Source organism: Acanthaster planci, linkage group LG09 (genome assembly GCF_054643075.1).
Source record: "Acanthaster planci isolate LZ-2023a linkage group LG09, COTS_SCS, whole genome shotgun sequence".
Classification (NCBI taxonomy): domain Eukaryota; kingdom Metazoa; phylum Echinodermata; class Asteroidea; order Valvatida; family Acanthasteridae; genus Acanthaster; species Acanthaster planci.
In genome coordinates this window covers 15,859,242-15,875,691 of record NC_141785.1, presented here as the reverse complement: position 1 = coordinate 15,875,691, position 16,450 = coordinate 15,859,242, and the positions used below count along the sequence as shown (strand labels likewise).

The following is a 16,450-nucleotide window of genomic DNA, read 5'->3' as shown; positions in this document are numbered from 1 at the left end:
ATGCGCTAAACTGATCTCGAAAGTATTTTTTCAGACATCGACGTGGTCCTCCGTCTTAAAAGTTTCGATGCTGCGTGAACTGTCTACTTTCAGTTTTCAGCAGACTAAAAAGGTAATTCCATTCCTTTTCCTCTTAACTGGGGTTGGAGTTCACACCAGTTTTGTTTGACCGCTGAGCGGCGATGAGCGACTTTGCTAGGCGCCCGCATTCCGTGGTGCCCCAGGTTGGCTTAGCGCGCATTAAGACGGGGATTTATCTCCCCCCTGTGGGGAGAGAGTTAGGATGATTGCGAGTCATGCCGGTGGAACTTCTCCTCAGAGAGGTTTTTCTGAAGTTCGTGTTAAAAAAGATGAAAGGCTCTCGAACATAATACGTTAGCGTGCAAACCTCCCTCTACTCAAGGATTCCGAGAGGTGCTGTATGAGATGAGAGTCGACAGCGTTATGAAGACAATCTGACGTGATGCATTGCTTTGGGTTTTAAGCTTCCCCAACATAGTTCTTTATTTTATTTACTCCATTCCAGCCAATGCATATTTTGCAAGCCTATTCCAGTGTGGAACTCTCAAATTCGCTCGCTAGTGACATACCCACGGACACAGTGTACCATCTTATTTCAAAGCCAGACTTGAATCAAGGCTAAAGATCCCGATAAGCCACTATGAAAAGTTAGTTTGTATTTAGTATCCAGCCAACTCTGATGTCCGTGCAAAGTGAACAGGTTGAATTTTGTAAAGCAATCTGTACCTCCCACCCTTACACATTAATTTGGCATAGGTAAAGACAAAGGACTCCATCACCGACAAATGGAACCAAATCATCTTATTCAGTACAGGTACCACCCATACACTTTGAGTTTTCTGTAAAATTGTCATTTTTAAGGAGCCCCCACAGATACAACCGTATCAAGAGAAAAAAACATATTTGCGTTGAAATCTTAAGTCATGTGTGTCCCAAGTGGACTGGAAGCCACACATTTGTTTTGCTACCCTACGCACTTTTCTCCGAGCAACCGGCTCTGTAGCATTCAGGGTAGCACCAAATTACGTCGCGTTGACGTATGCTTATGACGTAAATGATACTTCCAGACGAGGTATACAGAACAACTCTATACGTTTTCAGGAATTCCTCGAAAGACTTGATCATTTGTGAAAACAAACAAGTGAAAAACAGCCCTCAGAAACAAACCAAAACGTGTACAGGCACAGAAGGATACATCAGGCAAATCGCGGGCCATAATGTGAAAGTTCGCGGTAGGGGGGCTTGTGACTTGCTATCGTTTGTATAACGAAAAAGATGTGTGTTTTCTTTCATTAAAGTACGCGGCACAGGGGTAAAACATGTTGCACATGTAAAAAAAATATTAATAATGGGATTTGATGACGGCCTTTAGCATTTCTGAATGGAACATCTTTAAAGTTTGGTTGGTTGGGGGAATTTAAACCACAAACTAAACTTTTAAGATGCTCCATACAGAATTGCTAAAGGCCGTCATCAAATCCCATTATGAATTCAAGACAGGAAGGCAGGAGACTTCATTAACCGTTTTACCAGCTTCTTTAATTTTCCCAATCTCTCCACTGGCGGGGTTTAATCCGTTTCACCTCTCAACGTGAACTGGCCTGAGCAGAACATGACGCCTTGGGAAAAGACCAGGAAATGGGATAAATTCCTTATGGGATTATACTAGGTGCATTTTCACACCTTGTAAGCGAGACACACCCGAGACCTCAGAGGTTGTCGCTGCTCAAGTCTCATGTAAAGGGATACTCTTATAAACGCCGTCCGTGCCGTGTGAAGTCGTCAAAAGTAGGCAGACCAACGATGCGATTACTTTCTAAAAGGCTTGTCTTCTTCATATTGACGATGAGTGCCCATCTCTTCAAACACCATGATATTAAATCAGTGTTATGTTTCGTCTTTTACAAAACTGATCCGACTGAGTAAGCCAGGCTGAATGTTGCCCTTTCCGGTCTGTAGGCATTTCGGGAATGGTTTGTCCATCATGCACTGATTTCATCAGGTTGGGCTACACATTTCAACAGACTTACACTTTTAACGGCGCCAGCACAATGTGCCAATGAAATACAACTCCGGCTGTTTCATGATTACCTGGCTAAGGCTGGGAACAGCTTTTATTGCCGCTAGCTAATGGCAGCAGCAATTCCCCGTTAACTTGTATGTCAGTTGAGGGCTGTAGCTTCGGACCCGACCTTCGGTCACTGGCTTGGTACCGGTACATAATAATCCATGTCATATCCACTAGACACAAAATGGATACACGCAATATGAATACAAACCGTGTCTGTTGATGTTACGGAGTGCGCTGATCGATTCTGCGCAGTAGATAGCCATCAACCCTTTTGGGCTGCGGCAGCCATTTTGTTTTACTTCCCAAGCTTTACGGCTTATCTGATAAAAAGTATAACACGCAAGAATTATTCACCGCACACAACCTTCGTTCAGTATGTGTTAAATCTTTGTGATCATTGTAATGTTCTAAAAGGGTAATTTTTTTATGAACTCAAGCTAACTGAACCCGTGGGAGTTACAGGCCTTCGTGTCGGGAATTGCCAACACCTCTCCTCTTCCTTGTGATTGACCGGTAATTGTCTGTCACTTGATGAAGTGATGAACGCACGTGATACGTCGTTGCCAGAGTGAGAATTCAAGATGGCATGACGGCACCTCGGCAATGATAGCAGCCCAGCAGGTGATCCCCGTAATGCGGTGATCAATCTTACACGCATAGACGGCGGCAAACACCCGATCGTAGATCCGCAACCGAACGACATGCGAGTAGTGCATGTACTCAGCTACGAAGAAGTGGATGCACCGATGCAGCCGGCATAAGGCCCAAGCTGGACCAAGAGAGGGCACAATTTTCCTCGCAACAGCGGCTCCTTTGGTCGGAACTGCACTTCGCTGGTTCACAAACGACTATGAAATGCACGCGTTACGGGCGCGTCACTGCCAACAAAATGAACGCTCCCTACCAACATGGCCCTTTTCAACCGACCAGGGAGTGCTTCTGCTCAAGGCAGATTGCACGCAGATTCCACTGACGCACGCAACTCTTCCTGGCCGTTGCCATTTTACACTGTCCATGGTGGGTGCTTTACAATGAAACTGCGGGAATATTTTTTTTTCAGTTTAACATATTTCGTATACACCACAGGCGGTACTTTTAGCATCGATTTCAACAAATCAGCAAAACCGTCACCGATAACGGTGGTTAGGTTGGAACGGATTCTGTTATGCTTAAATACGGGCCATCCTCCCGCCTCTGGTTTTCAGTGCAAAGCTTGAAGCCTCATGCTATCTGCATGCTCGTGTCCCCCAAAGAGTTCGTTGTGGGAGCGGGAAAAAATGAAGTGGACGTGTATTTCAGTTTATAACTGCTCGTTTCAGCTTGCTTTGTAACAGCTTGCATGTAGTAAGCCCTTCTATTCAGCAGCAGATGACCATAGTTTGTCGGTTTAAGCACTTACACGATGTTGCAAATTAACCATTTTACACTGGCAGATATTTGAAGACGTACTTGCGACTTATCTGTGCCTATTTGTGGATAAATTTGAACATTAATCGTGGTAAGGAAAATATAGATGCTTGCGTTATGTTAAGAGCTGTTGAAAGTAATTACCCTGAATGTGTCATTATATCGCAACTGGAAACCTTCATTGTGTTTCAAAGGAGATTTACCTTCAGTTGATTTTAAATACATGTATAACGAATTTTGAACACAGCAAAAGATGTTTAAGATTATGAAAGTCTGGACTTTTTCTGATAGGGTCTAACTACGTTTTCTGCTTGTTGTGTATCGAGGAATTTTACGTGCTTTTGCACCGCTCTAGGTACGCGCTCGTAAGATTACACCAATCGTTTAGAGTTATAGTCCTTGACCTTGAGGTATGCAGTTATTTCGATCCATGTCGACATGCTTCGAGTACTGGCGCTGATCAATTAACTCCAGGAGTACAGGAGACCTTGAGAAAGTGTTCGTCTGTTTTTATTTCACTTCAATTAAACTACCCCAGAAAAAACTCCATTTCGACCTCACGAGGTCACGCTGCATGGCATTCCGGCTCAGCGCGTGTTGACACGGTGGTCTAGCCTGTCATTAAGTCCTCAGAGCCCGTCAGATTGTCTTCTACGTGTCTGCTGACAGTTCTCCATCTTCGGGGATGAATCCTTTGCGTTTCAACATTCTCAACATTCCTCGTGTTATGTTGTCCTTCTGTTCTTTCACTTTCAATCCACTCAAATGGCCCTTATCGAGTCCAGATCATGTATAACCAGTTTTTTTCGTACTTAATTAAATGACTTTGAATTAAGACATTTTTTTTTCAGATTCCTGTATGGAGGACGAAAAGTGGCCATCTGTTTTTTTGCTATCAGAATATAGTAGAAAAACTGATTTTACGTCTTTGTAACCTGCAATTTTTTACTTTTCCACTTTTCTGCTACCTTACAAGCAGAATGACCATTTTAATGTAATGCATTTTTCCACTTTTCTGCTTTTCTGCTACTCCAAAAATAGTTTTACTTATCCTCTTTTTGATGGCGGCCGAAAAGTGGCCATCTGCTTTTTACCTATCAAACAAGCAGGAAATTGGATTGAACGTTTTGACGACAACCGTGAATTCAACTTTTCTGCTTTTGTGATACTAGAGAAGCAGATTTTACACAGGTGGCCGAAAAGTGGCCATCGGCTTTTCTGCCCTCAATGGGCTGTGAAGGGGTCATGAATCTGTGGGTACCACCATTTCCGTTCTGGGGCGTGAAGACGTATAGAAACCAATGCTTAACCATGTTTTCTGCGGACCAATCCCATACGACAGTATCCGTGTCCTTGTGAGGCAGAGAAACCCTAATCCCAAAGGAAACACAGTTTTACAGGTATACACACACGAGCTTGCTTGTGAATGTGATGTGAATCTTTCATTATAAAGATAGGGAGGACTGTAATTATTCGTTTATACGTCTTCAATTCCCCAGAAAGGAAATGGTCATAGCCTGAGGTTCATGACCCCGTTCGCGACTTATGGCAGGCAGAAAAGCAGATGGCCACTTTTCGGCCGCCTATGTAAAATTGCTCCTCCGGTATCAAAAAGCAAAAAAAGTAGAATTCAAGGTTGTTGTCAAACGTTCGATCCTCATTTCTGCCTGTTCGAAAGGAGAAAAGCAGACGGCCAAGCAGAAAAATAGAAAAATGCATAACCGAACAATGTTCGTTCTGCTTTTTGAGGTGGCAGAAAAGTCGAAATTGCATGTTACCAGAACATAAAATCTGCCTTTCTACTACTCTGATAGCAGAAAAGCAGATGGCCACTTTTCGTCCTCCATATTCCTGTTATTTCTTGAAGTTCAGCTCAACCGACATCGAACTTGTGGCTTTCTACTGAGCATATTATGAAATACATGTACATGAACCAACAAATCGAAAGTTGGCTGATGGAAAGTACCAACTTTGCTTAAAATTTAATCGTGCAGAAGTCTTCCTACTTGGATTCTAAATCCAACAATGCAATACAGTCACTGTCACTGTCATGGAAGCACGTGAAGGTTTATCCAATTGAAGCTGGTTTAATTTTCAGAATTGGGTACATTGGATTTCAGTCCTTGGAGATTTTTACTCCCCACTTTTAAGTTTCCTTTGAACGACCTTGCTTATTTGGACATTCCACGGTCTCTGAATAGCAGTTCAGACCTGAAGCACATTTCCTACGAAGACAAAAGGGCTCCCCAGGGTATGAGGTTATAACGATAAAACGCAATTTAACCTCTCCATCACATACGGAAGAAAGTACCGTCACCCTCTGCATCACTAGGGCCGGCAATCGAATAGGCTAGCAAGTTGCCATTTTGGCGGGAATGGCCTCGTATTCTCTAAATTACTCGTATACCTGGGAATAAATGTTCTGGTCCGGAATGGAATGGACTTATTGCCAGATGGCTTCTAAGGAGGTTTGGTTTAAGAAAATATGAATTATTGAAGGCACGCATAAATGAACAAGTAAATAAATAAACAAGTCCACGTTTGCCATAATGAAGCGTGTGCATGAAAAAATATACAACTACAATTTCTTGGTATAATACCAGTCAACCACGAATTGGCCGGTTGCTGTTTAGCCTCGTTCCACAGGGCCAAGAATCGAAGATAGATGCTAACGTATGCGCATCAGACCTACTGATAAAATGTTTTGCCACGGTTGACAACTCACACAAAATAAGTTTATGAAGTTAACATTAGCGTCAGGGGTAAGCGTTACAATTAAAAAAAAAAGAAATTTTGAACAAGTTGTGAAGATTTTCAAAGCGCCAGTGAGAGTTAACAAGGCGATAAAAAAATGAACATTCAGTATTGAGAAATGGACAATAACTCCCATTTTCTTTACTCAAAATAGCTTGCCGTCAATTAAAGTCATTTTCTTGACGTCTGACGCTGTAATTTCTTCCCCACGTTACTAAAAAGGGCATCTGCTAGGTCCACAGTTTGACAGGCCCTTCCGAACCTAGTATGGATTCCAGACATCCGAAATTTGATAAGATCCCTACACTCTGACATCTGTCACATTATATAAATTTTCCATTTATAAATCATATTGAGAAGTGGATCCAATCTGATTACGCGTCACTTTCAAGTTAAAGACATAAAAAAAATATTCAATAAAGACTGTCTGACGTCGTAGGGGGAGGAAACATAAATTACTTGTCTATGATGACTAATTTACATAAAACATCGTTCATCTGAAGACGAAGTGATATTTATAAATGCACATGTATCAATGTGTTCCTTCAGATAGATTATACCAAATGTGACCTTTATCCCCAGTTAACTCAATTTATGTCATTTTGTTTAAAGTTTTGATATGATTGGTAGTGGATTATTTGCAAATCAACAACATGCGTAACACATGGTGATTAATTATACACGTCATTAACGTGGAATTGACCTTTTCTTATGTTAATTATTAACTGAATTATCATCAGGTTTTCTCTGATCAGGTCGTGCACATATCTGTGTTTTTGTCTTTTGTTTTTTGTGTAATTTGTTTGTGTTGACCCCATGCCCATGTGCCGGTCATATATTGAAAAAAAGTACATATTAATCGTAATATTATCCGTCAGTCATACGACACTACAAACCCTATATTTTACACATCTCATTAGCTATTCGGCACACGTTGAGTGCTCAGAGTATGCAAAAGTAAAAGGTATCTTGCTCGGGGCCTTAACGCATCGCTGCGCGTGGCCCGATCGGCTCCACTGCCCTCCTGTCCTCTTGCCGGCACCTACGCTTGTTTGTCTTGTCACCACACACGTACTCATCTTGTAACCGTGTCACGAGCCAGCGCAAACAGCCCCAGTGTCGCCTGTCACACTCTCCCAAATCACCCGAGTTTATTATAGCCGTCATCATGGAGAATGTCGATCGTTTCCCACTGATTTCTTTCCCTTTTTTTCCTTTTTCTTCTTTCATCCTGATATCTGGCACGGGACAGAACGTGCTTCAAAGCCGGCCAATCGGTCGGGGCACTGGCCGGTGCGGAGCGGACCAAAACGGCCCCATGGTGCTCGATCGCGCGAGGTGACGCTGATGCCCGCTGCAAGTCAAGATCTGAATCTTCACCCCGTGACAGACAGAAACTAGGTCTGCTGTTGCAAAGAAGGAAACAAAATCAGATAGGTAGAGGGAAAAAATTCTGGTTAATTTGGCCCGGGGAGACTTGAAGCAAACCGTAGATTAAATCGGACCCCTGAAGAGATTTCAGTAGAGTACAGAATAGAGTTGACTTCAAGGCTTACGGTCGAAAAGGGCCCAAATTGATTCAGAACTATTGAATTATAAGGCAATTGCATTAAGCACCCTCCGTTACTTTGCCAAGGCTTGACGTAAATGTAATCAAGTTTAAATGTTATTCCGTACAAACATGACCTGACGACCCACCACTGTTCACTTGCATAGACGACGCTTCCACAACCAGAACGACGCGCTTACGAAGCCTGACAGTTATACATTATAATCCGCTTCAAGCAGAACTGCAGAAGCACCCCTTCACCGGTTGAAAAGAGCCGCGTCGGTCGGGAGTGTTTTGTTGGTCACCGATGTGACCGTAACGCGTGCATTTTCCTACTCGTTCGTGAACCAGCGAAGTTCAGTTCCGACCGAAGGAGCCTCCGTTTCGTATCAGCTTCAGCGGCATTGTTATATAGGGTCGTGGGTACAAAATGAGGGCCAAAAAGCTGGCTTGAGTGGGGTAGAGCAGGATAAGGAAAACCGGCAATATGGGTTCCTTGGTTTGAATCGTGGATGGTATCCCCCCTTTCAGTTTGCTCCTTGATGAAAAAGATCAGGATTGGAAGGTTCTTTGGTTCCCAAATTCACTTCTAGCTTTAATGTTGTTCAAGCGACAACGCTCACGTATAAATTCATGATCGAAGTCGAGCCTAAATTAGCAACATGGCACATTATATTGTATGACAATGCATGCATATTGATTCCACACATCAAATGTTGACAATTCGCTGTAAACGCCTCGTTAATGTTTATGGCAGTGGATAATCAGATCGAGTGGCAAATGCTTCTCCTCATTTTGTAGTTCTCTTTTTTATTATAAAAAGGATTATTTTTTTATCTTGGAGTGTTAAAAGCAGAATAGACCAAAAGTTTATCATTTGTTTAAGGCTTTTATTTGAAGTGACCTGTTAAAATTGACAAAAATGTTAATACTAGGTGCTTAATAACTCAACCGATAAAGTTTTAGCTCTATGACTACGGTATATTTCGAGTAAACGTTTAGCAAATGCCTATCTGAGTCTCGTAACTTAATTCACAAGTTGAAGTGTAATGTATGCATTGTGTCCAATCTTACACAGACGAGACGGGCCATGCGCGTGCATTAAATGCTCTTTGATCAATAGGGTGTTGTGTGCGTGCGAACAGACCATATTAATGCGCGGGGTATCCAATTTCAGTGGTATTCCTGAACGTATTGTATACATTTCAAGCCCTTAATGGGATGGTACCAGTGATTTTTTTTGAGGGGGGGGGTCGGAATGAAATCGTAGAATAGAATCTGGTTCTTTAAATTTAACGTTTTCAAATGAATACACTACGTTGAGGGATCTGACTGAAATTGGGTCCCCCGTGAATACGGCCGATTGGCCTAAGGACGCACATGGGCGAAACGTGTCTCCTCGGATTCTTTAAAATATTGCGAAATAGGTCGAATGGCAAAATCCTGTTCAAAAAGAACTTGCTGCGCTTTCTTCAGAGTGATCGCATGTTAAGAAGCTTAGAAGTCGAACCAACATCAATGATGAACCTGCCATTTGTGTTGGGTTGTCGAAGACTCGCCAATTTGTGAGATGCAAACCAAATTTCCTTTTTTTTATGACATGAGTGTGTTGTTCGCGAGACTTACCAAAGTACATGTATCGTTGTTTTTTGTGTTAATAAACTTGTTGTTTCGTACAAAGTCTCTCTGTATTTCAGATTTAAGACGCAGTTGTAGAAACCGTTGCAGGGTATTAAACAATTAAATCATATTTTTAATATTTTTGTCTAAATTTGGATTTGGAAATATGGTGTGCTGCCGGGTTCGTCTTTAACAATTTACGAGTCAAAATAACACACAATTCGAAAAAGAACAGCATTAAGTCGGCGTGGAAATGCATTCGTTCACCAGGGGTCACCTTGACATGAACACCATCTCGTTTCCTCTGTAAACCGCCAGAATAATTTCACAATCAATTCTGAGCGCAGATCGATCGATGAAACCAGTACTTATACATGTTATAGTGGTCTAGACGCACCGTGCCCGGAGGCGAACGCTGAGAGAGCGCGCCGCGCCTGCGCGATCTACGGAAGGGCATTAGCCTCGAATCAAGTCTGCTTAGTGCCTCATCCGTGAGTATTGTGAGAGCATCGACCCGATTTTTCCCTATCCGCTCCACACGACAGTTTTTTTTTTTGGGGGGGGATACATTCTGGCCAGCCTGCCCATTTTATTGGCTTGTCGAGTACTCGTTCACGCCGCTGGATCAGCCATGTACACGAACGGATCCGTGCAGTACCAGGGCATTTTAACCTCGACCCTGCCTACTTTCAAGAGCATGGTCTAAGCTGGTGATGAATTGTACATGTGTGTTCCTTGTATCATGTCTCTTAAAGTGAATGGCTTTCACCATAAATGTAGCACTTGTGTTGTTTCATATACAGTCATTATTAACCAGCCTGTTTCACATAAATAACTTACAGTAAACATTGCAACACCGCCATCGCCGAATTCTCACCTAGGAGTAGGACCAACATTGTCTCCAGTGGTTACTTTATTTCCAATATGGCTTTCATTAATAAAACTTTGTTCCTGAAGATACAATTGATATCATGGATCCGTTAGGCTAATTTATAATTTCAGCCGTGTTTCACGTTTCCATTTTGATTACATTGATATAAAATGTAATAATGCTTGTATGAGGTGATTACCTTTTTATCTAAAAAAAGGGCCTTGTCCGATTCTACAGGCCGAGAGGTATTGACTATGTTTTTGCTTAGACACGGTATACAAAGTAAACGTTAATCTTAATGCTTAGCCGGGCACCAGCCTAATCTAATCAACATACGTGCGCAAAATTTATGAACATTCAAATGATTCATTTAAATATGGGTGAGGGGGAGGTAGACGTGGGGGGTGCACAGCTCCCCACCATGGGCACGAGGTTGGTATAGCGCCACATGCAGCTACCAACCGGATTATGCGCCTCAATTTTCTAACGGTGAAGATTCACCATTGATATTAGGCGCGACACACACAAGTCAAAGACGACATCGATTTATTATCGGTAATGATTTCTCTTTGGTTTCGCCCACCTTTTCTTGTTCTCCTCCAGCTCAACAAGGCCCCTGGTCCAGAGGTTCGGAAGGGCTAGCGGATGACTTTCGAGCGTGTGTCCCTCGGCCAGCTACCCCGGGCCATCAGCAAGTATTTCCCGCGGGATTCTTCACCTCTGCGCCCAAAATGACCGTGGACTCATGCATGACTACATGCTTCGAGAGGGTAAAAAGAAAAGATTCTTTATATATCGAACAATCACATCCTCGACTCATTACCGGTAATCTGATTTCAGGCAAGGGTGAGTTTTTATTTACATCAGCCATTTCATGCAGATGCGTTTATGGCAACACGTAACAGGGTTGACATCATCTACCGCTCAGGTTGAATGCAGGTAGCGATTAAACAGAGACAGCATATGGTAGCTTTTTAAAACGCTGCTCATGTGGCCTGCTAAGCCGCCTTTCCCTAAGAGTGTCTTCCAGTAGGCCTACTTTTCGTATCCAAACAGTGTTCCAATCGTTTTTTTTATTATTTTATAAGCACACTTTGCAAACTCACACATGGGCGGGCGTATGCGGAGAACCCTTCCGCTGATAGTTTGAGACAGCAATCTGGCTCCTCGTGTGTGCGGAAAAATGCTGCTGTTGTTTATATTCTGATTTCCGTAATATCATGTAAAGGAATGCACAGCCGGTCATTATCCTGTACTCCTTTACTTAATTGTAAACTTCTTTCTATACGAATGCACAGCCGGTCATTATCCTGTACTCCTTTACTTAATTGTAAACTTCTTTCTACACGAATGCATGTTGAACGGCAGCAGAAAAAAAGTACCATAAGATATGGGACGGAGGGGTACCCCCTGCATGTCTAATCGCTATACACACTCTAGACTTTTGTTACCTAACACGTCCCTCCCCCAGATGCCCAAGATTCCGATCAAACAATGACCAACATAAAGGTAGGGGTGCTCTCCGTCCCATGTCTTGCTTTAAATGAGAAAAAAACCCGGCTAATCAAAAAACAAACCAAAAACTGCAGCAGCGCATCAACAGCAGAAAGACCCCGCAGGAGTTTGATTCCAAGTTTTGCAGCAGCGGCAAAGGAACAAAAACTCAACACCTATTGCTGAAGAAACGGTAACAAACGGGGCAACAGCAGGAGCAGGTGCGTAACAACAAGACGCAGGCCATGATCAAGGTGACCAGCAGCAGTAATCCAACCTCCAGACCTCAACAACCACTGGACAAACAGCGCATGCATGCAGCAGGCACAAGCAGCATGTGCATATTTGCAGCACTATTACACAGCAACTCTCCCCTTTTCACCACTGCCTCGCCCCGGCCAGTCAGGGGACAAAGCACTGCCCGCTACGGGATTGTAACCACTCCAAGATAGTGAAAGCAATTATCGTCGCTTTCCCTCGTTACTGTCTCGTTCCAATGACTGAGTAAACATCTGTCCAGTTCCCTCGCGCCCAGCGATTGTCATCCCGCAACTCGAAATATTGATGGAGGCCGGCGGAATTAAGCATCACAACCATCGTCTGTTAACGTCTGTTGTGGAGACAAATACCTCCACACGTGCACTTTCCTTGCATCGAATGAACTGATTTTCTTTGTAAAAAGGCGATTTAAAGTAATCTCTGGTGACCATAGGGATGGATTAGATAAGGCAGAAGATAGTTAGTTTCCTTATGGAAGAGATTGGAAAGGTTTCCCCCCTCTGTTAACCTCCCTCCTGGTGTAGCGGTGGCGTCTAATCGGTTTATGAAAATTCCTCCGGCAGTTTGCCGAGTGGCGAATCAAAACACAGTATTTCTGGGGCGTCGGAGTACAATATTATTAAGTAGAGAGTCCCCATAGATCACAGCCCTAAGTCTGGCTGTGTATATTTTCAACATCTTTGCAGCATGTTGCGGCTGATAAGGGATAAAAGTAAATAGTTTGAACTCGGAGGTCGGTTTAACCTCATTTTCTGAATTAACATTGTTGGATGGTCACCTTCTCCCTATACCTGCGGGTAAAGAAAAATAAACACAAGTGAAGATGGTATTATTCTGTCTATAAAGGAAAAGAATTCATATTTAGCTGACTATTCACAAGAAACGGACCAGTATACGTTGACATAGTTATTGCTCAAAACAGTTCACATTTTGCAACGAGTAATTGTGCAACAACCCATTTGATTGAATGATTCGATTGCACGAATGGTTTAACGGGGTTAGCATTTTTTCATTCACTACTAGTAAATTTTTATTCAGAAGTGTCATGTTTTTGCAGATACTGATAGAAATAATTAAGTCGTGCAATGATATGAAGGGTTTGAGATTTTTGTTATTCACAAACTTAAAAGCTTTGTCTGCCCATGCTTACTCGTTACCACACCAAAGACCCAAAGATTAATATGGGAAATATCGAGCGACGACCATAGGTAACTATAGTTCGACTAAGGTCACCCGAACGATGGATGGTTTGGACCATCTCGTTGACGGTTGAATCGCTGGTTATCAATAGCCCTTTTATTAATAAAGTTCATACAGAGGGAACCTTGACTTGACTTGGCATCGCATGGCCAGTGTAGGTGACCGTGGCGAGCAACTCTCTATAGGTTTGTCGGTTTGGAACCAGACCTGGTCGACCTGCTGCACCTAGGTAGGTCGGGGGCGTCCACGGGAACGGCGCCAGTCGGGTAGTGGAGGCCTGCTGGCGGCTATAGCAGGATCTGCCGAGCTGTGACTCCCTCTAGGAGCCGGGCGACGTGGCCAAGAAGCTGTTTGCCTCCTCTGGATGGTAGTGCTCACAGGAGGGGAGGGGGGTTACCGGCTCGTCTATAAACTTGCTCGTTGGTGATGAAGTCATTCTAGTGAATCCCTAGGATGGTGCGGAGACACGTCCTGTGAAAGGCGTCGACCTTCCTGGCGAAGACAGCTGCCAGTGTTCAGGTCTCACTGCAGTACAGTAGGACTGAGAGAACGGTGGAGTCCAGGAGGTGTAGCTTGGTCTTGGTTTTAAACTTGGCGCTGTGCCAGATTGGAGACATCCCCCAAATGCCCCTCTAGACAGCTGTGAAGACCCCGTAGAATTTCTGCCTCTGCGGAGCAGTTAGAAGAAAGCTTGGAGCCCAGGTACACGAACTCCATGACTGCTTCAACATCCTGAGTGCCGATGGGAATGGAGGTGGGGAAGAATCCGGGAGTGACTGGCTCTTCGTTTTTGCCCTTTAATGGTGAGGCCGAGTGGTGAAGCTTCCACGGAGAGCTCACTGAGGGCCTCAGCGATAGTATCTAAGGGCTCTGCAAAGATTACCACGTCATCAGCACAGCGCAAGTCAGTCACTTGGACATGGTAGTTGACACCAAGGTTTGGGCACGGTTCCACAGACTTGCTAAGCCAGTAATCCACACCAACATTAAACAGGTTTGGGGCGGCCCCACATCCCCGTCGCACATCGGAGGTGGTGGAAATCGGGTCTGATCAGAGCTCCCCCAGACCCGACTCTGCACTTGGTGTTGGAGTACAACGTCTGGAGGAGCCTGATATAATGTACTTTGGGAACCAGAGGGAACAATGGCTTAAAATTAATAGCAAAGTGACAGAGACATTGAACGCAGGGAGAGAAGCAACCAATAATACGCATGTGCAATTATGTTATACTCGAACGGCCCAGGTCGGTCAATTTTTAAAAATCTTATCATTACATTTCACAGGTGGCTGCGATTCTCGCAGCGTACATGGTCATTGAAATCTCGTTCAGTTATTATCGTGTAGCTGGTTCCCTCTGTAATGATAACCAGCGGTGCGACCATACCCCTGGGCCTGGTTCTAATACTAGATAGGTCAAACCATCCATCGTTCGGGCGGTGTTAGTCGAACTATAGTTAAATTAACTGTAGTCATCGCTCTAACTTGCCCTTTATAGTTCGAGTGGGAGTGCACGGTGCGGCACCCGTTGGTCAGAATTAATGCGGGGGATTCGCAATCTCAGACCCAAGGCGCGTTTGGAAAAGGTCGACAGATTTCGCGCGTTGTGATTGGCCAACGTGTTGCAAACTCTTGGAGGCGCACTATTGTGAATCGCCTATATTGTCCAGTGGCCGAACCGAACTCGCCCTACGCCGTCAAACACGTCTAGCCTCTGCTTTTCAGCGGTCAATTAATCTTTAACATCATTCTTCTTTCACTGTTGAAGCTTTTTCCCGTGGCGGCGTTGGGAGCTGGCACGGAGTGTCACTGCGGCCACTTCACCCGCGATTTCCGCATGGAGAATATTCTTCCGCACCATGAGTGCAACGTGCCGTGCGCGGGCGACGAGAGCTATTACTGCGGCGGCGATTCCACCTTGTCCGTATACCAGACTGCTGCGGAAGGTAAGCCTTCCGGTTTGTATCCGGTGTTTGAAGTTGGCTGACGTCATGTCGACTTGACCACTCAGACTATCCGGTTCGCAAGTGTGACTGCACGCTGCCCCATTGGAACAATAACAGTGCAAAACTGGTCCAATAACCAATGGGCGCTACTGGTCATTGTACATGATTCATCTCTTTCTTTCCCCCCAGACACCCGCTGCAGTAATGCAACATTAACACCGCCTGGTTCCCTGCCTCTGGTGGCTCTAGCTAGCTTCCCTGGTTCCGGCAATACGTGGGTTCGTTACCTCATTGAGAGGGCCACTGGTGTCTACACGGGTAGTTTTTATAATGACGGTGATCTTTTCAAAAAAGGTGCGTGTCTCTCTCTCTCTCTCTCTCTCTCTCTCTCTCTCTCTCTCTCTCTCTCTCTCTCTCTCTCTCTCTCTCTCTCTCTCTCTCTCTCTCTCTCTCTCTCTCTCTCTCTCTCTCTCTCTCTCTCTCTCTCTCTCTCTCTCTCTCTGTCTGTATAGAGCCTCAAAAACCTGAATGAATAAGTGAAAGAAATAATAGAAACTTGAGTTAGACTTGGGCAAGAGTAAATCTGAAATCCATATGTCTTAATTCTTTTCACGTCTTCGACAAATCGAACGTTTTGCCCCAAGTGTAAAATACATTTTGCTAAGGGAAACCTATTCGATTTTTTCACTTACCAGTGTTAAACGAGTTAAGTGTTTCGAATCTTGCCATCAAACATTTATAAAAAACGTTTGGTAGCCTACTGGCTGTGTTTGCCAGTCACAGCGGTGAAACATTTTTATCAAAGATGCCGGGAAACAGCGTCATCAAACCCTGACCAATCGTAATGCTAGATTTCACGTATCCCAGGGTTCATAGGGGAAAAAGAGAAGTGGACACGTGGCAACACCATCGCCGTTAAAACGCATCGATTCGATGAGGAGCACGTGCGCAGCTTCCAGAAAGCCATTCTGATCATTAGGAACCCGTACAAGGCGATCATATCCGAACACAACCGGAAGTTCGGCGGCCATGTTGGCTTTGCACCGGAAACCCAGTACACAAAGGGGACAGGTGAGACAGCGGGAAATGAAAATCGATAATTTTCACCTCTTGTATCATAAACGTTGCCGGGCTTTATCAGTCGGCCGCAGGTTTTCCTGATCGTCGTTTGCTTGACGTAAATACCATTCGACAAATACATCATGCAAAGAAAAGTTCATCATGGGCTTCCTGATTGTAA

The 16,450-nt window shown here is 44.1% G+C and overlaps 1 protein-coding gene across 1 annotated transcript in view; it reads left to right on the top strand.

The window, feature by feature from the left end:
• LOC110984858 (sialate:O-sulfotransferase 2-like) overlaps nt 1-16,450 on the top strand; it is a 38,956-nt gene that overhangs the window by 16,534 nt on the left and 5,972 nt on the right. The window contains exons 4-7 of the mRNA XM_022245435.2: nt 10,897-11,063; nt 15,033-15,210; nt 15,400-15,564; nt 16,078-16,281. Coding sequence (XP_022101127.1) covers nt 10,897-11,063; nt 15,033-15,210; nt 15,400-15,564; nt 16,078-16,281 — 714 coding nt within the window. The remainder of the gene's footprint in view (nt 1-10,896; nt 11,064-15,032; nt 15,211-15,399; nt 15,565-16,077; nt 16,282-16,450) is intronic.